The sequence below is a fragment of the Columba livia genome, chromosome 16, assembly GCF_036013475.1.
Source record: "Columba livia isolate bColLiv1 breed racing homer chromosome 16, bColLiv1.pat.W.v2, whole genome shotgun sequence".
NCBI classification, from domain to species: domain Eukaryota; kingdom Metazoa; phylum Chordata; class Aves; order Columbiformes; family Columbidae; genus Columba; species Columba livia.
In genome coordinates, this window is record NC_088617.1 from 14062905 (window position 1) to 14089690 (window position 26786).

The 26786-nt window shown below is 52.3% G+C and overlaps 2 protein-coding genes across 27 annotated transcripts in view; both read right to left on the reverse strand.

The window, feature by feature from the left end:
• Positions 1-12845, reverse strand: part of PHF20 (PHD finger protein 20) — a 74273-nt gene extending 61428 nt beyond the window's left edge. For 8 of the 25 annotated variants that reach the window (XM_065032639.1, XM_065032635.1, XM_065032640.1 and 5 more), the window contains exons 1-4: positions 12708-12845; positions 10608-10654; positions 9164-9212; positions 5736-5790 (exon numbers count right to left, since the gene is read on the reverse strand). The gene's annotated coding sequence lies outside the window, so the exon portion shown is untranslated. Of the gene's footprint in view, positions 1-3969; positions 4099-5735; positions 5791-6329; positions 6426-9163; positions 9213-10607; positions 10655-12707 lie in introns of all 25 variants that reach the window. The other 17 variants (XM_065032634.1, XM_065032629.1, XM_065032628.1 and 14 more) reach the window with 7 other exon arrangements.
• Positions 12846-19733: 6888 nt separating this feature from the next.
• LOC102087491 (rho GTPase-activating protein 39) overlaps positions 19734-26786 on the reverse strand; it is a 54628-nt gene continuing 47575 nt past the window's right edge. For both annotated transcript variants that reach the window (XM_065032656.1, XM_065032657.1), the window contains exons 6-10: positions 25946-26019; positions 24328-24527; positions 23450-23541; positions 22784-22953; positions 19734-22365 (exon numbers count right to left, since the gene is read on the reverse strand). In XM_065032656.1, the coding sequence (XP_064888728.1) occupies positions 22171-22365; positions 22784-22953; positions 23450-23541; positions 24328-24527; positions 25946-26019 (731 nt within the window). In that variant the 3' untranslated portion in view covers positions 19734-22170. The remainder of the gene's footprint in view (positions 22366-22783; positions 22954-23449; positions 23542-24327; positions 24528-25945; positions 26020-26786) is intronic.

Genomic DNA, 26786 nt, shown 5'->3' on the forward strand with positions numbered 1-26786 from the left:
TGCCTACACTGCTTGCATATTTGCATTGCTTTTTTCCCGCCATTTTAAACAGAAAATAGTCCTCCTTAAGACATGTTTCCAACAGACAACAGGCTTAAGAAATCTTGCCAAAGTAGTTTCTCTCAAGGTACATTTAGTGGAAAGTCTGATCAGGAGCTATTTTTCCCCAATTTCTGTCAGTTGTTTCTCACAGTTCAGACAAATTACGATCCATTCCTGTAGTCTTCGAGCTCACAAGATCCAAAAACACAATTAAGTTTTACTCAATATTGTCCTCCTTGCAGTAAGGCTGTATCTTGAAGATGCAATTAAAGATGTACAAAACGGATGCAAGTTAAAGGCAAAAAAAAAACAACAACAAAAAAACCACCTTCTAGTCTTGCACTGCAAGAATAAGGAGATGTGCACTGGGAAGAGAAATAAGGAGCACCATTTTGGTTCAAACAATGCATAAACAGCAGCGATGTCAACTGCGCTGCATCTGTAAATGGATTAACATTATTTTCTGAAGAACTCCTAAGTTAAAGTGTGGTTCAGAAACCCAAGATCTTTAGGAAAGTCATAAAGTTTCTACGGCAGGGAGAAGCTGCTCCCCTGAGCCCGACCAGTTCCAAGCGCTGGCCATGGAGGGACCCCCAGCACATTGTAAGAACCTTCTCTACCCAGGGAGGACCTGCTGTCTCCCTCTCCAGCTCTGCCACCTCGTCTCCTCTGCTGCCGGAGCAGCCTGCAGCCGTGTGGGGAAAACTGCTATTGCCTGTTAGCCCAATTCACAGCACAATGATTCGCACCGAAGGAAAACATCCTTTAGGCACCTAGGAACTGAGAAACACTGCAAGTGACTTTCCTACAACAAGCTGCTGAGTTTGCCCAGCGTGGACCTGAATGAGTCCAGGAATGACTGTCCTCTGCTACAGCTAGAGCCTGAGAGGGGGAGATTTACCTACCACCCCCATAGCTTCTAATTGGGAAAGGAGAGGAGGCGAACAATTAAAGAAGCATTAGCATGGCTGGGGTTGTGCATTCTGATTAAAAATAAACAGTAAAAATCTGGAATTCCAAGCAGTAAGGCAAAGCTACATTTTTAAACGGTTCATCCACCCACACCTCAAACATCCACTATTTTCTCCGCAGATTTAAAGAATTAAAATACCATTTTCTCCCACCAGTGATGAAATGTCATGCCTCCAAATGTGGAACAGACACACTTTTTGCTTAACACTTGTAGGAAAAATTACAGCTGCAAGATGACTCTTGTCCCAGTAAACTTATTTTCCCTCCTCACTAAGTAGGGACACACGAAGACAATATACTCCTAGAAGTACTGGAGTACATTCCTACAGCTCTGTGCAGTGGTTCCCTTCCCCTCGGTAGGGGCTGCAACCCTGAAGAACTGGAGTAGTTCCAGCTCATCTCCATGAGGCTGGAAGAGGAACACACACATCTCTCAAACTTCAGTATCTCATACAATAGGGCTGCTATAAACATCAGTTTTGGTGAGGAAGGCCTTACCGTGGTTTTACTTAAATATTAAAAAACCCAGGAGTATCACAACTAAAGAGAAATCTGAAAAACCAGCAGAAGCCATTTGAGCATATTTACAGAGGCTACAGACTCCGCCAAGTCAGAACTCTGGAGCCAGCTGAGCAGCAGCGTTTGTCAGCGCACACACATTCGGCACCTCATTAACGTGCCCAAGATCAGAGAGTTGAGAGACAAACGCTATAGGCAAAAATCTGCTACCACTGCCCCATCCTCCAGAGACTCCATCCTCTGCCCTCCCAAGTTCCGACACCAGAGTTGCTCTGGGTTCTCTCTCACATCCCACACTGGATTCAGCGCGACACAGCAGCCCCTGCGCTCCGCGTGCCTGGCCAAGCTGGCTGCCCTCCGCACTTGCAGCCACTTTCACAAACAGTTTCTTCAAGTGGATCCATACTTGGGGGAACATTACATGAGATAAAGTACTGAGAGACCTCAAAAATTTACCCTGAAACATACAGCCCTAGAGCAAAAATGAAATCACATGATAGGACCTTCCCTGGAATCCATCACAGAGCTCTTCAAACACAGCCAAAGTCACCAGCAGAACTCACCCACACTTCACCAGCATGAACCTGGACCACGCGGAGAACTTCATTTCTCAGAGGGGAAGCACTGAACACAGGGGCTTGGCTGCTGCTGCTTCAAGATTTCCTGTGTCAGCCTCTGTTCTCTCCTGCAAGGGCTACTTAAAAACCTGACCTACACCAAAACCGATTGTTAACACACAACCACAGACCAACCAAAGTCATAGCTATGACTTGGAAATAAAAACACTTCACCAGAATATCTCTTCTAAAATGTTCTTCAGTAGAAAATTAATTCATACCAACTTGGTCCCTAAACCAAGGCATGAGCAGGCTTTTCACTCTGCTTACTCTGAGAATCCACTTTTCTCAAGGGCTCAAGACCACAATTCGAACAAGGGGTGGTTATGAGGCCAACCCCCAAAGCTGTACAGCTTTTCTCCAAACTTGTTATTCTGCTATGAGGATTAGACCTGTTTCAGGAACAAACACTCCAGGATTTACACAAGTCACTACTCCCAACAGAAAACATTTCCAAATCTACATCACCCAAGGTACACATTTCTGTTGTTTAAAACGGAGAGCCTTTTCTTCCCCATGAGGTAATTTAGCTTGTAAAGACTATTCAGGTACTTAGAGGTACCCAGCAGGAAGGCACATTTCCATGAGGGCAACGCTTTGCTGACACTGCAGCTCCTGTACACCTGCATTTGGAGCTATTCTTATTCTCTTCAGTTTTAAGCTCTCTCAGTGCCGAGCCCCAAACCTGCCACATCACTAATTCCAACAGAACAGGGCTCCTCTGGAAACTGGAGAAATGTGTTCATATAGAGGAAAACCAAGCAGTTATGACAAGCTTTCACTAATAACAACCTCTGTTGTTTTCTCTCTGGGAACTGCAGAGTCACTGCAGCCTTTTTCAATACCTACCTTTCCTAACACTCTTTCCAAATCACTGGTAAGTATGATTAAACTGTTCCTTACATATTATCACACCAAAAGGCCTGCTTTTAAATCAGTACCACCTCCAACTTAGCACTGTCTCGATTCAGTACCTCATAAGCAGCTCAGAAGAAATGCAATTCACTCCCACAATTCAGCCTCTTATCTCCTTCATCCTCCAGTGTATCTGTGCCAAACCCAGAAACTTCCCTCCCCCAATCGGAGCAAAATGGAGGGAAAAAAACCAGGAACTCCATGAAAAGCATAGTTCTCTAGCTCGACAAAGGAGCATGGTGAACTTTGATAGTCTGCATAAATACAAATTTTCAATGCAAAGTAGTATGAAGTTTTATTCTGGATGGTAAGCTTGCTGCCCTGTTCCTATAAGGCATTCTGCATCAGTGGTGAGCGGGCAGGACGGGGAGTGGATTAACAAACAACACAGGCAGGGAGGAAAAGCAAGAGATCATCCTGTGTCCCCTGGAGATGCAGCACAGCTCTAACCGAACTGGGATACTGAGGGCTGCCCCAAGATCTGAAATGGAGTTCCTAGACAAGCAACAAGACAAACGCTTGTTTTGTTTTCTTCATGCGTAGTGGTCTCTCCCTCTCTCTCTCGAGATATATATATATATATATGTATATATATATATATATATATATATATATGTATATATATATATATATATATATATATATATATACACTAAAACAGGTTTGTAGTCAATTCCATAAAGCCTTAACTGACTCTGCCATTTCACCCCAGCACCAGACAGTGTTCCAAACCTGCCCACGTATCTCTGTGCCCACTTTTATCCTGCCCGGGACTAAGTCCAATCACATTTTGCACATAAGGTTTTTATTGCTCTGCTGTAGTTTTGACCTTTTATTTATACCATCTGCATACATGATACCAAGCCTCACATCTTCACAGGTGATAAAAGGATGAAAGCCTCACCCAGCTCACCCCCTACAACATGCACGCCCCCAGCGGGGATGGTCAATCCCGAGAAGTCCATGGTCCCCACCACACCTGGAAGACCTCGCAAGTGGATGACCACAGCCATGCTGTGCTGAAAGCACACACCTGCAGACGAGAAAAGGCAACGGCTGCGTCAGACTGCAAAACAGGATTGACAGACACCCTTTATATTAGAGCCTTCATAAGATGCTGTAAGGTTTCTAAGTACAAGTCTCACAAACATTTAAACATCACTTTTAATTACTGTTTTGGTGTCAACTTGGGAAGCTGGCTACAACAGACTTTTGTTGCCTGCAGACAACAGCAAGTCTGCCTGCCAGGTTTTGCCTGCAGCAGCACTGCTACCATGAAATGTGCCTCACTGTATCCTGCCCTACGTACAAAACCAGAAATAAAACCCCATGCTCGTTCAAATACTAAACAAGAAACAGCTTCTGTACTGTTTATCTAAAGATCCCTAGCTCCTCCCTCATGTGCTGGTCATGCATTCCATTTCATAGCAAGATGAGCAAGTTTTAGGACGGAGTCATAAGATTCAGAAGATGTCCTTGGCACTGGGATTCCAACACACAATGCCACTGCTCTTCAGTTCAGTTGTTTTGTTTGTTTTTAATGCAACAAAAGCAGAAACAGGAAGGATTTGAACTGGACATGAATAACAATAGACACTGCAACAAATTCCAAATACTAAATCACCTCCCTTTTTCTATCCAAAAGACATCTGAAACACAACACTGGACTTCATGCAGTTCTTGTTTTGCACCATGTAGGATACTCAACTAGACCTTAACAGCACTCACTTCTTGCTTTAAAAGTTTCCCTGATTCAATCAGGGAACAGGCAAACTGAGCAACACAGCACTAAAATTGCATCCTGAACCGATACTTAAAATTTCTATAACAAGAATAATGTACAGCCCATTCCTCAACACTGAAACATCCCCTCAAAGTGTAGGACTCAGTATTTTCAGACTTTTCCTCTAGTTTATACAAGTAGACTAATAAAACCAACACCAGTAAAAATCACCATTTGCTCTCCTCTCCAGGCAGAAACCAAGACCCAAAGTGCTTGGTGGCAGAAGTGAAAAGGTGTCAGCAAATTAAGTGACCCCCCCAGACCAAGATCCTCACGCTCTCCCTAACACTACAGGACATCTGCAACGTCATTTTCATTCCCTCAGCAACACCCCATGTAACCGCACTGTCAGTTCAAACTGGTGGTCAGACTGGGACAGAGCAACATGGAAGCAGGAATTATGAACGTGGGCAATTCAGCCGAACAGAAACAAATATTTTTCCATAATAAAACCTATTTGAATTACCAAGTGCAATTAAAGAAATAAATACTGATTACTGAAAAGAGTTATTTTCAATCATTTGATCATCTCTCATTCAGCTGTCCTGGTTTCCTCTCTTTCTCCCTGTAACACACTAAAGGTAAAACACAAACTCTCTTAAACACTGAATAAGCAGGAAGATTTGGGAAAACAGCTTAAGTTATATGAAATAAAGCAGCTTTTTGCTAAATAAAATCACTTCCAAGAATATCTATTTCAATGAAAGTGCCATTTGTTCCTCTAACTGAAAATGTGCTGTCTTTAAGAATACAAGGATTTAATGTAGAGAAATATTATCCACCATAACTCTACAAGAACTAAGAAAATCCTGAGTTTTAAAGCAAAATTGCAAAAGCTTAAAGAAGAGCTACAATTCACAAAAGCAAGCATCCATGCTTATACTCACCAAGAAGAAACTCTTTGCTTATATGGCTGCAAACATTCCAAACACTGTTGTACAACTACAGGGAAGGAAAAACATAAGTCACGTGAATTCTGAGCCTAAAGTAATTTAGAGTTCAATAAAATATTCTCTCTACAGCCAATGATATCCCAATCATAAAATAATGCCTCTAGAACATCAATTTAATATGAAAGCTTTCACTACAGAGGGTCAGCAGGCTGCTGTGATCCAGATTATAAACTTAAGAGATCCTTATAGACACTCTCTCTGCACAGCCACATCGGATGTCTCCATCATTTATACAGCCCTTTGAAGGCAAACACGAGGCTGAGGTGGCCCCCACTGAAAATGAGTTTGACACCCCTGATTTAGTTATTCTTTGCCAAACAGAAGCCACCAGTAACTTTAACATTACTCCTACTTCGCTGCACTAGATACTTCAGAATAACCCCATTAACTAAGCGAGCAGATAGTGTAACTAAATAAAAATTCAAGGTACTGTCTGCAGACTTTTGAAGAACAGATCACAGACGTGTTAAATCCACCATATGGACCAAGTGTCACTTAAAGGAAATAACAGCCTGCACTCGGTTTTACCTTGGACACTGAGAATGCGAGATTCTAGGTGAAATGACAGGCTCAAGATCCAGCAGAGATGATCAGAATGAGTTCTTCATATTTTCCAAGGAAATGCTAAATATGCAAACAAGAGTTCCCACTGTTGGCTGTTCTCCCCTCCTTTATCTTATTTGCCTTGTTGCAGAAATTAACCACTCTCCCCACTTTTCTATCTAATCACTAGTAGGCAAATAAAACTTTGAAGCAAGTGTAAGCTAAAATATTCAGTGATGCTTAAATGCAACCAATCTAGCCCAAATCTAGCATTCTCTTTTCCTCCCAGGTGTTTAATAAGAACTACTACTGAGAAACCCTTACAAATATCACTGCAGCAATTATTCTCCTAGCACCCAAACAGTATTGTACTGAGAGAGCTTCATTTCTGAAATACCAAGTATGAAAGGCAACCCATAAACAAAACCAAATCTGAATCAAAGGGTCAAAATGCCTGAGTGTTCAGGTTTGGAAATACATCAACATTCTTTTGCAAACAATTTCAGCAGATTGCAATTCACACAACTGAAGCCATTGCTCCTGAGGTAACAAACCATTCCTGCTCACAGGGGTGGATTCCTGCTGCAACACCATGGTTGTTCACAAACTTCAGCAAGGGTGAGTGTCCAGCTGTGGCCCCTCAGTTCCAGCAGGACAGGGAACTGCTGCAGAGAGTCCAGCGCAGCCACCAAGATGCTGAAGGGAGTGGAGCATCTCCCGTGTGAGGAAAGGCTGAGGGAGCTGGGGCTCTGGAGCTGGACAAGAGGAGACTGAGGGGGGACTCATTCATGGGGATCAATATGGAAAGGGGGAGTGTCAGGAGGATGGAGCCAGGCTCTTCTTGGTGACAACCAGTGACAGGACAAGAGGCAATGGGTGCAAACTGGAACACAGGAGGTTCCACTTAAATTTGAGAAGAAACTTGTTCCCGGTGAGGGTGGCAGAGCCTGGCCCAGGCTGCCCAGGGAGGTTGTGGAGTCTCCTTCTGTGCAGACATTCCAACCCGCCTGGACACCTTCCTGTGTAACCTCATCTGGGTGTTCCTGCTCCATGGGGGGATTGCACTGGATGAGCTTTCCAGGGCCCTTCAACCCCTGACATTCTGGGATTCTGTGAAGTCATCTTTCAGGACGGGTTCTTTTTAAAAGCCAACTAAAGCCCTAAGTCAGACAAAAGCCTTCAACAAGCTCAAATTACAGATACACTCTTATTTAACAAGCATGGGGTTTCAAATATCATGGTAAGACCGATGCTTTCTGATGCTTAAAAACATTTTAAACTGTTCAGAGAGACAAAAAAAGAAACCTTCTTGCATTTAAAAATAATTACAACTGCCACAAAAAAGCAGCCTAACAAATCAGTAGAAAAAAATCATGTGAAACACTTATTTCATTGAAAAGGCTCTGAGCAACTTAAGACTCCAAATACCTCTATGGTTCTAGATCTTTTCAGTCAAGAAATAATGAATTTAGAGCAAATGACATTTTAAGGTGCAAATGAATATATGAGACAGCAAGAATTCTCTCAAGGAAATTAAGAACTGAAATATTTAACCACTAAGAACTGCAGACAGCTCAGGCAAGCTGCGCCGTTTCTTATGGAAGCACAATCTCTAAATCAGAGTTTACCACATCAATCCGTGCATGTCCAGCCACGTGAACAAACACCAGCCTAGACGCCCAAATGCCATCGTCTCCTGTTCCCCAAGACACACTCAGCTGGAGAAACGACCTCACCGCATGGCAGAGAGATCCGCCCTTCGGTCATATGGGAAATAAACTAGAAGACTTTCTCCAGAACAGCTTCTTCATCCACAAACCTAACTGATGGCAATACATGCACGGACTCTCCAGACTGCGGGAGCCACAAAAGCTATAGCCACTGGAATTGTTCTGAGCACCCTAATTCAGCCCGCAGACTGAGCACCACAATGCTGTATAAAACTACTTCATGATGCTGAAAGCACCAAGTGTAACCATCCTCAAAATGACACTTTTGCCCTGATTAATGGTACACCCCAGGCTCACAGGGCCTTTGTCAAATAAAAATGACATCAGGGAAAACTGAAAAACTAGACCAATTCTTATGGCCATTCTATAATCCCTCAGAAGCAAAACCAACAAAAACCAGGCAAAACTCCTCAGACAAACTTGCTCACAGTGAGACTACATTTAATTATTTGGTTTAGGGTGGTGCTGCAGCCACCTAAGGCTGAGCCTATGGAACAACCCTGGCCAAGGCACTCACTGTCAGAGCCCTGCACGACAGGCGAGGGAAGGAGCCACACGTGGGCTCAAAACTCATGAGACATATTCATGATTTTGCAAAGGGAACAGGTTTCTTCTTAAAAGAATATAATTATAAGCAATGGGCAGGGCACAAGAACATACCTTCCATTTGCCTACACACTGCCTGCTCAGCTGCAGCGCCTAGTACTGAGCCTAATACCATTCTGCACTCTACACCAATGATTTGAGGTCAGTCCAAACACTTACTACATGGCTCTGAAGTATTACCGCCTACATCCCTTCTAAAAGCAATACCTTGGTATTCTGTAGAAGTCCACATTTCAGACAGAAATAATACCTAAGGCTCTGTGCTGGTAAGTAAGCTGACCAATGAATTCCTCAGTTTTGTCCAGATGTCCTGCTTTGAGGTTGCTCTGGGTATTCCAGCAGCACACTATACACTTCCAGCAGATTGCTGAACCTAAGATTCCTCTTATCTGTGAGCATCAACATGTATTTTAGCTATCAGAGATTATGCCCAGAAATTGAAGGAGCCAGTAGGAAAGCACAAAAATGATCTGGTAACAGTACCTGCAGCAGTAACCGGACTTCTGGCTTCCGACTCTGAGAAGATGTCTACCTGTAAAAACATCCATTAAAAACATTTGAGAAATATTTTTCACAGATAATTTACAGCACCTGCAATATCAGCCACTGAAAATCCCACAGGGCACTGTTTCCAACCAGTCAGTGTATATATAGGGTTCTGACACTCAGACATGGCATTCTCAGTTTCACTATTCAGTTGCTTCCTGATAGGACCAAATCTACCCTACTTATTGATAAAGAAGAGGGTAATTTCACAAGTCGAATAAAGGCAAGTCTTGTAAATTACACTGTCATGCACTTTGATGAAAAATTATGTCTTCATTTAAGATAATGCATGAAACAGATAAATCATCTCTCTATGTGCCACACTGTAAGAAGGATGCAGCTCTCCATTTTATTACAAAGAAGGAAAGGGGTGCACTTGAAGACTGCTTATAGACTCATCCCCCGGTTCAGAGATGAAAGGACAGCAGGAAAAACAACAACAAAATCAGAGCATCTTTTTGCAAGACTGATGACAGCAGTACTGGTAAGACAGAGCTGCAATCTAAGCAAAGGACCGATATAAATACAGGGGACCACATAACAAAAAACAACATTAGAAACTTGCACTATGGTAACGAAGCAATTAAAGTCCAGTATACCTGCAACCTCTGCAACTCTAACAGAAGCCTTTAAGCTTTAAGCCTAACTGAAACTCCAAAGCCTGACAATGGCACTGTCCGACTGTGCCACTGATGCACGGCTCTAGACTAAGGATGCTCTGTTCCACACCTGCAGCACTAGGGGTGTTCCAGACAGTCTCCTGTCAAACCCTGTGGAACAAGAGGATATTCTCTGGTTCCTTGGGAAAGAAGTACTGAGTATAAGTAGCAGAGCAAGAGGTCCATTTCAAAACTAACATTTTAACATCTGTAACAAGATCAGGAAAGCTCTTTGGTGTGAACCTCGGTACTGAAAAAAAACCCCACAATATCCAGTAGTGCTTCCCCCCTTTCTTTTAATACAGGCTACCGAGCTAAACACACCGATGGAGACAGTTATCTCTCTTTTTAAACAACTTCATAAACCTACCTGAAATTCAGTTCTTAAAAAAGGCAGAGTGCAGGTGGCTATACAGAAACAAGGCTGGTTGAAAGTTCTCAAGCCCACTAAAACCACACGAAGGCACGTCAACAAACTAACAAGCCTCAAACAGAAGTAACTACACTCCAATATGCATTATTTTCTGCCACACATCTGCAATCAGTCAGCATGGACACATTATACACCCACACACACAATCACTTGAGTCTGGTGCTTGCATCCACCAAAAATACATGAAAAGCCATCAGTTCCCAAAGGGTGTTTGAAATATATGGACCATGAAGCTATTGGCATTTTGACAGCAAGGACAAACCGAGAGCTACAACTCACTATTTCTTACCTGAAAAAAGTATTTTCCTACAGGAAGCACAAGAAGCCAAATTAAACCTGTAAGCAAGCAAGGAACAGAAGTATGAAAATCAGGAATAAGTTGAAGCAAAAAAAGAAAGGAGTAGACTTGTTCAACTCCTGAATAAACTACCGCAAGCACTTCACAAGGCTTCTCAATATGATGCAACATAAAGCCCAAAGTATAGGCAACTTTTCTAACACTACACCCACGCAATTAGGCAACCATCAAGAACGCAGTTTAAGTACTGGTGACAATCATGTGCGGGGCTGAGCAATAAATCCCCCCCGTGTAGGTTCTTCAGCTCAGCTCTCACACTGTTGCCCAAGAGCTCCCATGTGCGCAGGACAGAGCCACACGGGCAGCGACCCGGAGACAAGCGGCAGCGCGGCCCCGACAAACAACAGCCGCACACAACAGCCAGAAGCGCAGTTACACAAACGTGCCGCTACAGAGAGTTTATCAACCCCTACAACTAGAGAGGGACTGCAGCCCCTTCCCTGAGCAAGGGGGAGAATTTAGGTCAATATCAACGCCTAGTTTATCCAGGATCTACAAGAGCAACAGAAAGCGCTTCAGAGAACTTATCCAATTAAAGGTAAGAATTAATTACATGCTTCTTACACTTAAGTCAAGGCAGCGTTGTTATAACCAATTACTATTCTAGCCTCATTCCCAACTTGACCTTAATTAATTATTCTGGATTACAGGCAAGCAGGTTTTACTCTCAGACTGCTCAAGTAAAATTTATTTCCATTCAGGAGACATGAACAAAGTTATCAGCAAGAATATAAACTGAGATCTTGCACAAACTGACTCAGGTCAAGTGAGTATTCATCAAGCCACCTTCAATTCCAGAACAATTTTAAAAGTCACAAAAAAATTACCAAAATACCAAATTCTGTACCCAGAACGAAGGCATCTCTTGCATCCAGGCTGGATTAATCAGCCTCCACGTATCCCTCCTGATCTATTTTCAAGAGTGAGGCTAGAAACAATGGCCTGGGATGGCAGGAACATCTCTGGCACCATTATGACTTTCACTAAGTAGAAGAGATATAACTGTTTCCCAAAAGTGTACTGACAACCTGCTTTGATCAACCAAGCCCTGCTCTGGCTACAGTTTGCACCTCCTCCATGCCAAGGCAACCGGCACAATAATCCATTTCAGGGGTAATAAGCCATATCTGAACTCAGGCCTGTTATGAGCCTCCCAATTAAATCTATTAAACAGTTATGACATGAAACAGGTTTTGGGTTAGTGCAAGGATGCATCGTTATCTATGTTCCATTCTGAAGCAACAAAATGCAGCAGCACGGACACGTGCTCCAGGCTTCACCGGACCCAGAACGGACAGAGGCCTCTGGCTGACGGTGCCGCCCACGGGCCCGGGCCGGGCACACCCTGCGGGCACCAGGGACCTGCCCCACGCCCGGTCCCTCCTCGCTCCGGCCCCCGGGGCCCCGGGAGGAGCCGCCGCCGCCCCGCCGAGCTCCCGGGACGGGCCCCGCCGGGACCGGCCCCGCGCCGCGTCCTCCCGCGCCCAAGGGCCGAGGAGCCGCCGCCGGGACCGCAACTCCCGCCGCGCCCGGGCTGCGCGACCCCCGCACCAACGCGGCGCCGCCCGCGCCCGCCGCCGCCGGCACAGCCCCCGCGGGCCGGCCCCGCCTCGGGCTCCGGCCCCGCCGCAAGGTCACTCGGCCGCCGCCGGGCCCTCGGCGCCTGCGCTCGGCCCGCACAGACTCACCTGCCCGCGCAGCTCCGCGGGCCGCCGGGCGCGGGGGAGGCGCGGCGGGAGCGAGGGAGGGAGCGAGGGAGGGAGGGAGGGAAGGAGGCAGCGGGCGAGGGCCGGCCCGAGCCCCCCGGCCTCAGCGGGCCAGGCCGCGGCGAAGCGGCAGCGGCCCCGCTCGGCGCCCCGGGGCCTCAGCGCGGGAGGCGCCGCCCGGCCCGGCCCTTTGTGCGCGGGGACGCGCGGCAGCCGCGCCGCGCCCGGCCTCCCTCCCCCGGCCTCCCCGCCTCGCCTCCCCACGGGCCCGCAGCGCGGAGCAGGGCAGGCGGCCCGGCCCGCCCGGGCGCCGCCGCGCTCTTACCGAGGGATCTGTACGGGAAAAAGGGTTAGAACGGAGCCGACGCGCCCCGGGCCCCGCTCCGCGCCGAGCCCAGCGCCACCGACCGCGCAGCGACACAAAATGGCCGCCACGCTGCGGCGCAGTCACGGAGGGGGCGGGGCCCCGGCGGAGGGGCGGGGCGCTCCGGGCCCGCCCACTCGCGACCGCTGGGGCGCGCTCTCTCCGCGTGGCTGCGGCGGCCGCGAGCGCTGGAGGCGCGTGGCGGGGCGGGGCGGGCGGCACCACCCTGCGGCCGGGCGGGATCCCCGCGGTACCCACGGACCCCGCCGGGCGCCGCCGCCTCGCACCGCGGCCCCCGCGCCCCTCCCGCCGGGCCCCAGCGGCAGCGGGACCGCAGCGCAGCGCGCAGGGAAAGCCGCCCGTGGGGGGTCGGTCCTGCGGGCGGAGGGTCCGGCCGCCCCGAGCGGGGCAACGTGCATTAGCGTGGGGCGCTCCGCGGTGGCGGGGTCCGTGTACGCTGAAATACAGACGGAGAAAAGGCCGCTAGACACTCGTCCAGCACAGACCGGCTGACCGGGCCCTGCGCCGCCTCCCGCCCCCCGGCAGCGTCCCCGCGACCCGCTGCTGTGTCCCCGGCCCGGGCACAGCGCCCCCGGTGGGGCCCGTGCCCGCGGGAGGGTCAGCGCCCCCGCCGGGAGCTGCGGAGTCTGCTGCGGTACAGAACTGCACAGGGACACACCTTCCATTCTTCTCTTTTTAAAAATTTTATGCCTGGGGTGGGTTAGAAGGGGGTGGTCAGTAGGTCAGAGAGGTTCTCCTGCCCCTCTGCTCTGCCCTGGGGAGACCACACCTGGAATATTGTGTCCAGTTGTGGCCCCTCAGTTCCAGCAGGACAGGGAACTGCTGGAGAGAGTCCAGCGCAGCCACCAAGATGCTGAAGGGAGTGGAGCATCTCCCGTGTGAGGAAAGGCTGAGGGAGCTGGGGCTCTGGAGCTGGACAAGAGGAGCCTGAGGGGGGACTCATTCATGGGGATCAAGATGGAAAGGGGGAGTGTCAGGAGGATGGAGCCAGGCTCTTCTGGTGACAACCAGTGACAGGACAAGGGGCAATGGGTACAAACTGGAACACAGGAGGTTCCAATTGAATTTGAGAAGAAACTTGTTCCCGGTGAGGGTGGCAGAGCCTGGCCCAGGCTGCCCAGGCGGGTTGTGGAGTCTCCTTCTGTGCAGACATTCCAACCCGCCTGGACACCTTCCTGTGTAACCTCATCTGGGTGTTCCTGCTCCATGGGGGGATTGCACTGGATGAGCTTTCCAGGGCCCTTCCAATCCCTGACACTCTGGGATTCTGTTAAATCTAAAACCGCACTGACACAGAAAAACAAAAAATCTTTGCAGGCTGAAGTTCTCAATGCACAATATGACAGCGTTTGTCACAGTGGGTGGAGAAACTCTTGTGGTTCAGGCAGTTTTCCTGGGATAATCCATCGTTTTCCGCTCAGAGGCCACAGACAAGTGCATGAGCATTGCCTGCCCGGTTCTGGGGTTGGAGGAGTCGCTGCTGTGGCCAAGGTGTGTGGGGTCAGGGCAGAGGACCGGAGGGCACAGGGATGGTTTCAAGCTGCGATCTCCATCCCCATGATTGTGCATGATTCTGCAGCAGAGGCTGTGAGCTGTGTGCTGGGAACCTGCGGCGGCAGAGCGGCTTGCCAAAAACACCACCACAGGAAAAAAGTGTGGCAGAAAATGTAGTTATCAGTTTGGATTTGTTTTTTAACCTGGAAATCTCACATGGGGTTTTAATGTTGCAGGTTTCTAGAAGCAAGAGAAAAAAAAATGCAGAAAGAATTAAAATAGAAAGCAGCTAAAAAAAATAACTCCAAAGTTTTGAGGGAAATAGATTTTCTTTTTTCACCAAAGCATTAGCATAGTGTTTGTATATTGGGTGGTTTTTTGAGTGCACTATATTTCATTCAGGAGTTTTTGCCATTTAAGAAACCCACCATCTTAGTGCATCTGCCATGAGAGGGCACGTGTCAGAAACCACTTCCTTCTCCACAGAAATGGGTCTTTCTAGATCCTGCGGGTTTCAAGATGTGGGAAATAACGCCTGGTTCAGCTGTTCTCGCCAAGAGCACCCGGCTGCTGGCAGCACAGGGCTCTGAGTGTGCCAAGTTGTGATCTGTTCCGCCTTGTGCTTGTCCAGGGCTCCAGCTTCAGCACCCGCTGTTGGCGGCCGTGGTTGATGTTATCGGATACCCTGGGTGCCAGACACACGTGGCTTTGCTGCCTGCGGAACAGAGCCCTTCGCAGGGAGCAGCACCACAAACCCCAGGGCTGCCCCTGCCTGTTCGCCATGTCCCAGATCCCACCTCACTCCCAGAGTTTCTGCTCGGCTCCGCTGGATCATCTGGGATCCAGCATTTCCCCGCACATCAAGGAAGCCGATAGATAACACCTGTGGACAAATTAAGCTCTGCAGCCCGAGTGGGGTCTATCTGCCCGCTCTGGAAAGTGGTTCTGGTCTCACCTGCTTTGTTTGTGCTCAGCACGGGCAGTGTCCAGCAGGAGCGGGACACTGTGCGGGACAGGTGAGACAGAGCCGAGCTGGCAGCGGGACAGGCGGGGCACTGCCCACCCATCACGGGGAACGGGAGCAGAGCAGTGACAGCAACCAGATGAGAGGCAAGTCCCACAGTGATGTGGCAGGTGGGAGGTCAAGGGGGAAGGCCAGTCCATGGGTTGGGGTCAGGGTTCAGATCAGCACAGGAATGGCTGTGACCAAGGGCGCGGGTCCACGATCCCGTGCCACTCCTGAGGATGAGGGAAGAAGCTCCCAGCCTGGTGTCCTCCAGCTCTGTCCCTTCAGGGCTGTCACTGCAGCTGTGCCCCGAGCGCAGGCGGCTGCTCTGCTGGGCTGCACTCGCCTGACAGAGAGCAGAGCTTGTGGCCACCTCCACATGTAGAATCATAGAATCAGTTTGGTTGGAAGAGACCTTCGGCATCATTGAGTTCAACCATAACCTAACTCTGGCGCTAACCCATGTCCCGGAGAACCTCGTCTAAACACCTTTTAAACCCCTCCAGGGCTGGTGACTCCAGCACTGCCCTGGGCAGCCTGTTCCAATGCCCCACAGCCCTTTGGGGAAGAAATTGTTCCCCAGTTCCAACCTCAACCTCCCCTGGCGCAACTTGAGGCCGTTTCCTCTGCTCCTGGCGCTTGTTCCTGGGGAGCAGAGCCCGACCCCCCTGGCTCCAAGCTCCTTTCAGGCAGTTCAGAGATCAGAAGGTCTCCCCTCAGCTCCTGTTCTCCAGCTGAACCCCCAGGTCCCTTAGCCGATCCCATCACACTTGTGCTCCAGCCCCTCACCAGCTCCACTCCTGGTGATCCCAGCAGAGCTCATCAGGCCCATGGCGGGAGCACCGCACCCGGGCAGCCTTCTGCCCCACCGCGGCACCAGAGGAACCGCGCTCAGGAAACGGCTCTTGCATTGACCGAAAGGCTCCGCGGAGCTGTGCGGGGCAGCCTCGGCCTTGGGCTGGAGCAACCCCCGCAGGAGCCGCTCCCAGCTCCCTGAGCTCACCCGGGTGGCCGGGGGTGTCTCTGTCCTGCTGTCGCCGCCACAAGGTCCCTCAGCCCCGGCCGCCCAGGCGGGGTCACTGCGGCACCGCCGAGCGCGGCTGCTCCGCGGGTCCCGCCCGCCGGGGGGGTCACGGGCGCGGATCCGGCCGCACGCGGTCCCTGCCCCCGCAGCTCCGTGCGGGCAGCGGCCCGGGGCTGAGCCTCCTGTGCCCAGCTCTCCACACCCTGCGCTGCTGCAGGTCCCGCAGGTCTGTCTGACCTGCATAAGGGTGGGAGACGGACTCAGCACGCCTTCCTCACGACAGCACGCTGCATCGGGGTGGTTTCACCTCGGGACAGTTTCTCACCCTTTCTTTGTCGGTCAGAGCATCCAGAGAGGCTGGAAACCGGCTGCAGGTCTGCAGGGAAGGATGTCCGCGCACAGCCTGTGCCTCCGGCCAGGGCAGGGGCAGCCCCGCCCATGGAGCAGCGTGCGAGGGGTGGAAACAAACGGGCACTTCAGCGCCAATGCACACGGACACCCGCACACTGTTCCCCTGGGGGCTGGGGGGAGGCTGCCTTCTCTCGTCCCCTTTGGGGCTGTCTGCTGCAGATGATGGAGACCCTGCTCTCTAGCTCCTTCTGTGGTCCCTGGGGCTACAGGATCTGGCTGTTCTGTGCTCTTCCGAATGTTTATCCTGCCCTGAGAGCGGGGAGGCAGCGCGCACCACAGGGACACCCCAGCTCAGCCTTTGGGGAACGTTTGCAGCACCTTCATCTTCCCCAGCAGGCACCAAGCGCAGGTGAAGCTGCACCCTGTGGCTGAAACAATCCAGTAGCTCACTGCCCTCAGAAGAGAGGGCCCTGCTCCTCTGTCCCCCGCCCTCCACACCCCCCATGACCAACCCCATCTCCCCTTTTGCTTGTGATCAAACGAAGCACCAGACCTGGCACAGACGGGATGGAGGAACCTGAGGTGGTTCCCAGCTGCTGCACCCACACCCAGCTCTCTCCACCATTAACCGTGACTGACAAAGGCTATCGGACAACAGGAGCTCTAAAAGCAGCAACGCTCAGCAGCTACATCAGCTTTCTCCATCTTATCGTTGCTGTTTGTTCCACAGACAGCCTGTGGCTGTGCCGGAGCCTGAGCCCTGCCCTGCAGAGCCCAGCTCAGCGCCATCTCCGTGAGCCGGTTCTGCCAAATCTGCCAGCGCTTTTCAGCAGCCACATCAAACCCGCGCTGGGGCAGCGTCAGGACAGGGACGCTCCTGTCTCTGCCTCCCCCGGTGCCGCGGGGCTCCTGGCACAGCCTTGCTGGTTCCTCTGCTCTCCATCTTCCCACAGGGCTGATTTAGTGCAGAGCCTGACGTGAGGATTAGGCTAAAAACTGACCTCCCACTGCTTTGGATTTCTGGGGAGGTGGCACAACCTCTGGGCACCTCCGGTTTGAGTATCTTTGGTGGGCCAGGAGGAGGGAGACCACTCACCTTTGCAAGGGGAGGAGAGACTGGAGGAAGCTTCTCTACCAGGATGGGTGGCCTTGTGGTGACCATGTCCTGTAAAACACCAGGCACTTGCCAAAGCTGAGCCTTACCTGCCTCCATCTCAGGCTGAACATACAGAGAGGTCCAAAATCCACCTGGGATGCCTCAACATCTGCCCAGGCTCTTCAGGAGCTGGGGTGGAGCATGGACAGCGCACCTGAAGGCAGGGTTGCAATCAGCAGCTGGGAGAATTGCGCTTACCAGTTTTGCCTGTGAATTCCCCTGACACCATCGCAGAGACAGCAAATGGTTCACGCCAGGCTCTGTGAAAAGGAGACTTGAACTGCCCAGACATTCAGCAGCACCAGCAAGAGCACCCAGCACCACAGGGGTGCTGACCCTTGGGGACACACCATCGCTCCGTAGCTGCGGGCACGTCTCGGACAAGCTGCTGGTTCCTCCTCTCCCCAGGGAGCCGAAGACAAGTGTGCTGCACCCCAAGCCACTGGCACAGGGTGTCCCTGCGCTGCTGGTGGCAGCTGAGAACAACCCACAGGCTCGTTATGAGCCCAGCTGCGACTCTGGCTGTTGTTTTTTTAAGCGATCCAAGTATCAGGCCAAGGTGACTGCAGAAGCGAGGCCAAGTCTCTGAGCCTGAGCTGAAGCTCTTGGTTTGTGGGCTTTTTCGATTTGGTCAAAATCAGTTCAATTCACAGCAAAGCCCTGGGGAACACTTAGACATCAGGCTGCAGACATCCAGCTAGAAAAGGGCTGTGTGAAGTTATGATGCTACTGCTCTTACTCCTGCTCCCACTTGCCCCGCTCCAAAGGCCACAGCCCACCAGCCCGTCTGTCCTGCAGCAAGGCCGGTGTGAACGCCCAGTGCCTTGGCCAGCTGGTGATCTTAAACTGCTGGAGTGGCCAAGCAGCCCTCAACATCTTTGCCTGCAGCACACCAGCTCATCCAGAGCTGCCAGGACAGCGGCCGCCCCTCGAGCTGCAGCAGCACCAGCCAGACCCAGGGCAGGAACTCGTCACTGCACTTGTGCGAGCAGCACCAGGCCAGAGCACCAGCACAGGCTGGAGAGAGGATGGAGGGAAGATCAGAGAATCCTCCAGTCTGAACACAAGAACGTCCCAGGTGAGTCAGCCCAACCGCCTGTCTAACTAGAGCCATGAAGATGATGGAGTGGAGCATCTCCCGTGTGAGGAAAGGCTGAGGGAGCTGGGGCTCTGGAGCTGGACAAGAGGAGACTGAGGGGTGACTCATTCATGTTTACAGATATCTAAAGGGGGAGTGTCAGGAGGATGGAGCCAGGCTCTTCTGGGTGACAACCAGTGACAGGACAAGGGGCAATGGGTGCAAACTGGAACACAGGAGGTTCCACTTAAATATGAGAAGAAACTTGTTCCTGGTGAGGGTGGCAGAGCCTGGCCCAGGCTGCCCAGGGGGGTTGTGGAGTCTCCTTCTGTGCAGACATTCCAACCCGCCTGGACACCTTCCTGTGTAACCTCATCTGGGTGTTCCTGCTCCATGGGGGGATTGCACTGGATGAGCTTTCCAGGGCCCTTCCAACCCCTCACATTCTGTCATTCTGTAACCCCATAAACAGCAGAGATGATGCAGGGGAACGTGTGTGTAGCCACCTCCTGTGGTCCAGCCGCAGCTGCCGGGCGAGGGGCAGCAGCAGCACATCCCTCTCTTACCCTCTGCCTGCCCATCTGGGGAGCTGCTGCCCGTAAACTTCCCTAATCCCTTTTTGACCCTGAAAGGGTCCCCCAGATCCTCTGTAAAGAACTATTGTCCTCTCTCTGTTTCGACCCGTTCTCTTCCAAGTTTTATTGACTGCTCCTTAGCAGCTGCCTGAGAGCACATGGGTTCGTTTCCAAGTGCTTGTGTTATGCCAATTCCCAAACATTATTCATGAAACCAGGCTGAAATCTGCACCTCCAGGCACACATGATCATGCTTCAGAAATTCACAAAGAGACAAGGGACAACTGTGGAGATTGTATTTATTATTATTATTATTATAACAGAGAAGAGGCTGCTTTAATGATTTGTATTTACAAATCTGTTGGCAAAGAAAATAATATCCAGTGTCATTTATTAGCCTATTTTACAGCCCTGGCAAAAAGCATTCATTTGTAATAGCAGCAAATGCCTATGGGTTGACTGACTGCTACAGCTAAGTGCAAGGAATAACATGGATCAGCTCCGCGGTGAGCGGCTGCAGGCGAAGCCCGGCACGGGGACACGCAGCCCAGAGAGCACGGCAGAGCCACACGCAGGACACGGCACCCCCAGCCTGTTCAACAATTCCAATTTCAGAAAACAGGGCAGAGCCGGTCACCCCTGCCCAGTTCTACATTTCTGGGACAGTAGCCCCACATCTGAAGTACAAGTTGTTCAGCGCTTCAGGAAGCCAAACTGCACTGAATGGCTTTGAAGCACTGGGGTGGGATGGGGTGGGTGTGTGACACAGATCCTGGCACATTTTTGGGGGCACGTTTGGCAGAGCTAATCCTGACATGGGAGCAGGATCTCCTGGCCTGCTGAACCACGGAAGCATCTGGTACAAGGAGAGGAACCACGACCTTTGTTCAACTGGGCACAAACTGAGCTCCCGCTGTGGAGCCCACCCGAGCAAACGTGCCTGGATCACGAGACCCAGGCAGCCAGCAGGCTCAGGGCACTCCCTGCCCCTCGCACCTTATTCCCAAACTTTTGGTACAGATTCAGGGATCAGCTTTACGCCTCACTGCTGGCAGGGCCCGCTCTCCACTGCCATCAGGAGAGGATGATCCCAGGTCCCCATGTGAACGGGAGGCGGATGCAGAAATGAAATGCAGCCTTGGATGCTACCGGCAGGCTTAGCATCGCATGAGGAATCCCAATGCGCAGCTTTTTGCAGCAGATCTGCCTCCAGCAGGGAAACCGCGTCAAAGGAAAAGCAGAGTAACACCAGGATGCCACAGAATTAGAAATTGCTGCTTGCAAAGGAACACACAACAGTATCCAGGGAAATCCATGCGCTGCCTCTGAAAGACACTGTCCTTGCTGTGCCTCACTTCTGGTGGCACACAGAAAGCCACAGGGGTTTAATGGCAACAGTGAGAATGCTGAGCTGCTGCCTGACACCAGCCCTACACAAGCTCCATCAACCTCAGCTGCTCCGACCTGCCTCTTCCCTTCTGTCCCCTTCCCTGCTCCTCCGCCACTCCTACCAGAGTCTGGTGGGAAGAGCAAAGGTGCCGCAGGGGACTCCAGGCAGGATCAGCATTCACGAGCACACGGCGATGCTGCTGCTCTGCCTGGAAGGCACATCTGAGCTCTTCTTACTGCCGGGGACCTTCCCAGCCTTCTTCAGAGCTGCCTGGACCAGGAGGGCAGGTGAGGCTGGCGCTCCATTCCCAGCAGAGCGCTCTGGGAAGGATCCGGTACCAGGTGCTGGAGCTGTGGAAGCTGCTCTGAGCACAGTCCCAGACGCCCTTTGGGAAGGCTGGTGTCAGCTCACGCTGCCTGTAGCACTAAGGAGTTTCAGGGCCACTCCAGGTGATACGGCTCTCATTAGGAGGATACCAAAGAGGCTGTTTATCTGTTTGCTGTCAGGTGCGGGGCCTCCCTCTTGTCCCAGCCCCCCAGAGTGTGGGCGGGAGCTGGTTTGGCTTGGCACAGGCTGGTCCCACATGCTGACTACAAGCTGCTACAGGAGAAGGTGAGATGGATGCTGTGCAGACCCAGCCTGCCCTGGTTCCCCGCTGTGGGATGTCTGCCTGTCCAGCCACCAGCAGTGGAGGCTCAAACACCCCTCCCTGGGCTGCAATGTGCTTCCACTGTTCCACTGACCAGGGCAGCCCAAGGAACCCCTCTGCCTCAGCAAACGCCCCCACACCTTCACAGGTCATGAGGTGTTGGAACAACCCTCAGGTGTCCAACCAAGAGCCTGCAGAGGTGAACCGGGCTGGCTCCATGGCAGTGGGATTATCCCCAATGAGGCAGCATCTCCCCCAGGACCAGCTCATGCCACAACACGGGAGTGATGTCCTCCTACCTGAAGCCAACTCTGACTCCAGAAGGGAGATGAAGAGTCTCGCTGCTCCAGGTAGCAGCTTCTCATGGATGTCACAGCCCTTCCAACGAGCAACCAGTCCTGCGGCTCCAAGGAGGAGGGCTGCCCCTCCTGGCACACGCTGGAAGGCCAGGAACCACTCAATCTGGCCTGGCATGTCCAAGGACCTCTTGGTGCTGAACAGCCCGAGCCTTCCAAGAGTGTCTAGTCCTTGTCCACAAGGTCATTTGCTGGGAGATGCTCAGGGGCTAACCCAGGGTGTGACAACAGCAAGGACAACTAAAGAAATCTAAGTGGAGAGGAGAGGACTTTGGGCACTCAGCGGCTCCCCAGAGCGATGCCTTGGAGCCCAGGGCCAGCGGCTCAGACCAGCCCTTTGATGAAGCTCGTGTCCAGGTGCACTATCAGCATGCGAAGAAAGGACATTTCTTTGCGCGTGTTCTCAAAGATAACGCGAGGGTCGTCAGACTGGCAGCGCAGGCAGTTGGGGGCCATCACCATGGCCAGGTTATTCACATCCATCTTCGTTCTGCCCACATTTGATGGCTGAGCAAAGATCTGCATATAAGAAGATGACATTCAGCTGGAGCAGTGGAAAAGGGCAAGAGATTCCCAATACACAGCCTAAGAAGAGGTGCAAGGAGAGCAGAGATGTGGCCTCCCTGAAGGACCATGTCCCAAGAGCCACACGTTTACAGGGGAAGACCACTATGCTCTGACACAGGTGACAGCGCAGGAGCTTCAGCAGACAGGGAACATCTCACAGACCTCAGTCTTTGGGACTTGCCCCATGTTGTACAAGATGAGGAACATGTTTTATTGCTCCCATAAGGGACAAGGCCAGCAGACCTGTCTCCATCAATCCCACCCTAAATACAGGTGAGGGCTCCCAGAACCCACCACCACAGCTGTCCCAGCAACGGTGTCCCGTGTGCTCCTGGCCGGCAGCGGGACGCAGGACCGCGGGGCTGCCTACCTGCAGGAAGTGTATGAGGTAACACAGCACCAGCCTGTTGAGCTCCGGCAAGAGCTGCACCACAGCCACGGCAGCGTCGGGGTTCTCGTAGTTGCTGATGCACTCTTTGTAGAACTGCTGGGGGATGACGGGCTCCTCCAGCTCCCGATACCACAGCTTGAGAAGAGAGGCTGGGCAGAAAGCGGGGCGCATGAGAACAGCTCTGGTTACCTCCCCACCACCTTCAGATGCAAACCTGGCAGCGCAAACCCTCTACTTTCCCTTAGGAAATAGAGGGCAGAGAAGGGATTCTGTACGTGTGCTGGTTCACCGTATTTTAGTCTTGGCTCTGAAATCCTTGGGCAGCCAGACTGGCCAGTTAGAGGAAAATGTGGGCTCTTATCTACCTGCTCCTCTGGGAAGCAGCTCTGGGGCTGCCTGAAGGAGAGGACAAGGAGACCCTGGAGCTGCCGTGCTGCCCCCAAAGGACTCGCGGCCGCTCCGCATGCTGCCCGGCTCGCACGGCCTCACTGCGGCAGCCAGAGCTTCCCCCACCGCACCCAAGGTTTGATCTGCGGGCAGCGTTTGGAATGGCAGAGAATGAAAACCCAGCTGTGCACAGGTCCCCAAGCAGCAGCACTTGTACCTCCTGCCCTGCACGGCACCATGGCTGATGCGTTCCCATACCTGGGACGTTGGGGTCGCTGAGGCTGCTCGGCATTCTCCACTGATCCACCTGCAACTTCAAGGCATTGACTTCATCTATGTCACCAGGTATCCTGCACACAGACACGGCAAAGGTGCTTTAGAGACGAGTAGGGCAACATGCCTGGTGTGGCAGTGGGATGGCAAACAGCGGCTGCAAAGTTGCTTCTGGGGCCCCCAGACATCAACCATTGTTCTGTTCTCGGGAGTGATTATCTTCCGTAACCAGGCCTCTCTGCAGCGTGTCCAGTCCAAAGACAAGCATCAGCTCTGGCTAAACATACCAAGCTACTGGAAACCCTTACAAAGTTGAGTCTTTTGCTAGCTACCTTAAATCAAATTTAGCTACTGAAAAACTAACACAAATCTTACATGAAAAAAACAAAACCAACCAAACAAAACCACCAAAAAACCCATAAAAAAACCGAAAACAAACCAAAAGCCAAACGCAAACCAGAATCTCCAATGTTCACCACACAGATTCTTTGTCCCTCTTGACTCCTCATGTCTTGTGTGTCATCGAGGCTGATGAGCTGCATTTGCTGAGCTGCTCTGCAGGGACCCAAGAGCTCGTCCCCTCCCCGCACTGACCAACTGCTGCTGTTGACGAACATTCAATGCTGTGCCTGGGAACGCGCTGTCTAAGTAATTCAAGTCACATCTATGCTGTCCCCTCTGTGCTAGTGTATGTAAATGGCTAATGTTACTTTAGGAAGTGATTCCTGAACCTGGGAAAGGTCAGGTTTTGTCTGATCCGCAGCAGAGTGCTATTCTCAGGGAAGAGGAAGCACGTGGAGGTCAATCTTGACTTCTCAGCTTTGAGGGTAGCTCAAAAGCAACACAGCACCCCAAAAGCTCACCTGAAAATGCCCTCTGTCTGTTCTCCTCCCAGAGCCAGGACCTGCTGTGACAGCTGCGTCTGCACCCAGGGCAGCTTGTTCCCCGGGTACATGTCCTGCTGCCGCAGCATGATTTCCTCCAGAGAGCTGCCGAAGAGCGACGGCGTCACGATGGCATTCCTGGCGTGGGTTATCTCTTCCACTGTCGGCTTTCGGAGACCCTGGGGACAGAGAAGAGCTCAGGGTGCTGTGGCATGGGCAACCCACAGGGACACAGTGACACAGGACAGTGGTGCTGAGCGGCCAGGATGGGCAGGGATGCGCACACACGCGGACACCTTGCTGGCCTCCTGGCAGCACGGCTCTTGCTCTGCACCCTCCACTTCCTAAACACAGGAGGGGTTCAACTCATCAGGCCCAAGGAGCACAGAAGATGCTGCTTGTTGGCAGGAGAGGCCTCTGGAGAGTTTGGTTTTGAAGGGATTCTGTCACTGTGTTTGGCACATCGGTGGGGTTGCTCCAGCTGTAGCTCTACCTGCTGGTGCCATGGGAGGAAGGATGAGCCCAGCCTGTCCCCGGCCGTGCTGGGGTCAGAGTGGAACCATGGGACAGCTGAAAAACAGCCCTTTGGAGAAGGGAATTCCAGGTATGTACAAGTCCAGGGAAAGATGTCAGAGGTCCTGGAGCTCCCTGAAAAGTGCACACTGGGACCTAGCGCTTCCGAAGGATGCCTGCACTTGAAAGGGGCTTTGAATCTCCCATGGCAGAGATTCGGAGAAACGCAGAGTGCTGTCATAGGGACGACAGGCTGCCCAGCACGGCAGCCGTTCAGCGCCACGGCAAACCGGGAGACATGATGGCGGGGAAAGCTCCCGCCAGCCCCTCGGAGGGCGGCAGCCGCCGTGTGTGATGCGTGTCCGGACGTTTCCTGTCCTGCCCCTGCGGGGATGCCGGGAGCCTTCAACCCTCCCGAGGTATTTCAGCTATTTGCTCACTGTACACAGAGTCCAGATGGCAGGGAGGCCCCAGCGCGATTTGCACAAATGAAAAATGACCGGATCTGGCTCAGAGACCGAGGACGGGCAGGCTGAGGCCGCCTGCCAGCTTTCACAGCCCAGCGCAGAACCGCGCGGAGGAAAGGGAGGAGGAGATCTCCAGATAACACAGAGCACAGAGGTTCACCCCGTGCAGCCATCTCCACTGTGGGATTTTTTGAACTGGGAATGAACAACTCTGCAGTAAACCGGCTGCAAGGCCCAGCCCATGCAAGCTCTCAGAGGCAAAGGGAGACTCTTCCCTCACCCGAAGGAACCAAATGATGGGCATCCCCTGCACAGACAGTCCCTCCTGCCTTGCAGACAGGAAAACATCAGGCTTGTCCTCCACGTCCCTAAGGCCATGGAGCAGCAGCCGCACGGCTGTCAGCGTGGCAGCACTGCCATGTGCCAGGAGGATGGTGGGATCTGGGCAGCAGCCTGTGCCACATGTTCATGGGGACTCAAGCCCTGAGCCAGCCCCTGCTCTGTCTCCATTTCCCATTGCTGAGTCAGCGCTGAGCTCCTGGAGCCGCGGGACCGACAGCTGGGAGCTGGGACGCGGAGCGGGGCACAGGCAGCCCGCAGCCGGGGCAGACACTCACCTTCTTGCCTCCGGTGACGGCCACTTTCTGGAGTTTGCGGTAGCAGTATCTGGCGTAGGTGCTGATGGGCAGACCTGGAAGGAAGGAGAAAGGACTGGTCAGGCCACAGTGCAGCCCACCCACCACACTGGAGTCCTTACTGAGCACCCACCAGCACCAACAGCCACCCCTCCTGTGCCGAAACCCGCCACCGCGTGCCCCGGAGCCCCCGGCCCTGCAGCCCTGTGGCCGGCAGCGTCAGTGCAAGTTGCTGCTTGGGCTTGGAGGGATTTGTACTCAGAGCTCTGCACCTCCCAGCCGCTCCTGCAGCTCTCCAGCTCCCACACAGGCAGTCCGACCCTGGCCCGACCCAGCGCCAGGGGCCGTTCAGCACTCGCAGCCTGGGCACACACACGAGCCCGAGTCCTCGCTCCGGCAGCACTGCTGGAGTTACGTGGCTCACACACACACGGGCCTGGGAATTCATGTATCGCGATCTCAGCAACACAGCATGCAGAACCAGGCTCCTGCCAGCCAAGATTTCAAACTGTTTTAAGCAAACTGTTCATGATTCAAGACCTGCAGTCCTGGGCTAGGACAGAGGCAGCAGCAGGGAAAGGTGTGCGGGGCCGGGGAGGCAGCCCCAGCACGAGTGAGCTCAGGGCACAGGAGAGCTGTGGGCAGGGGCTGGGGTCTCTCACCCCCCCACAGCCCTGCAGAAGCCTCCCCGTGCTCTGCCTGCAGCCTCCTCCCACCCAGCCTAGCACTGTGAGCCTCGGGCACGCTCTGCGATACGAGCGGAATCGGACACACGGCGCTGGGGAACTTCACCACGAGAGCTGCCGCCCTCCGCAAGAGCGGC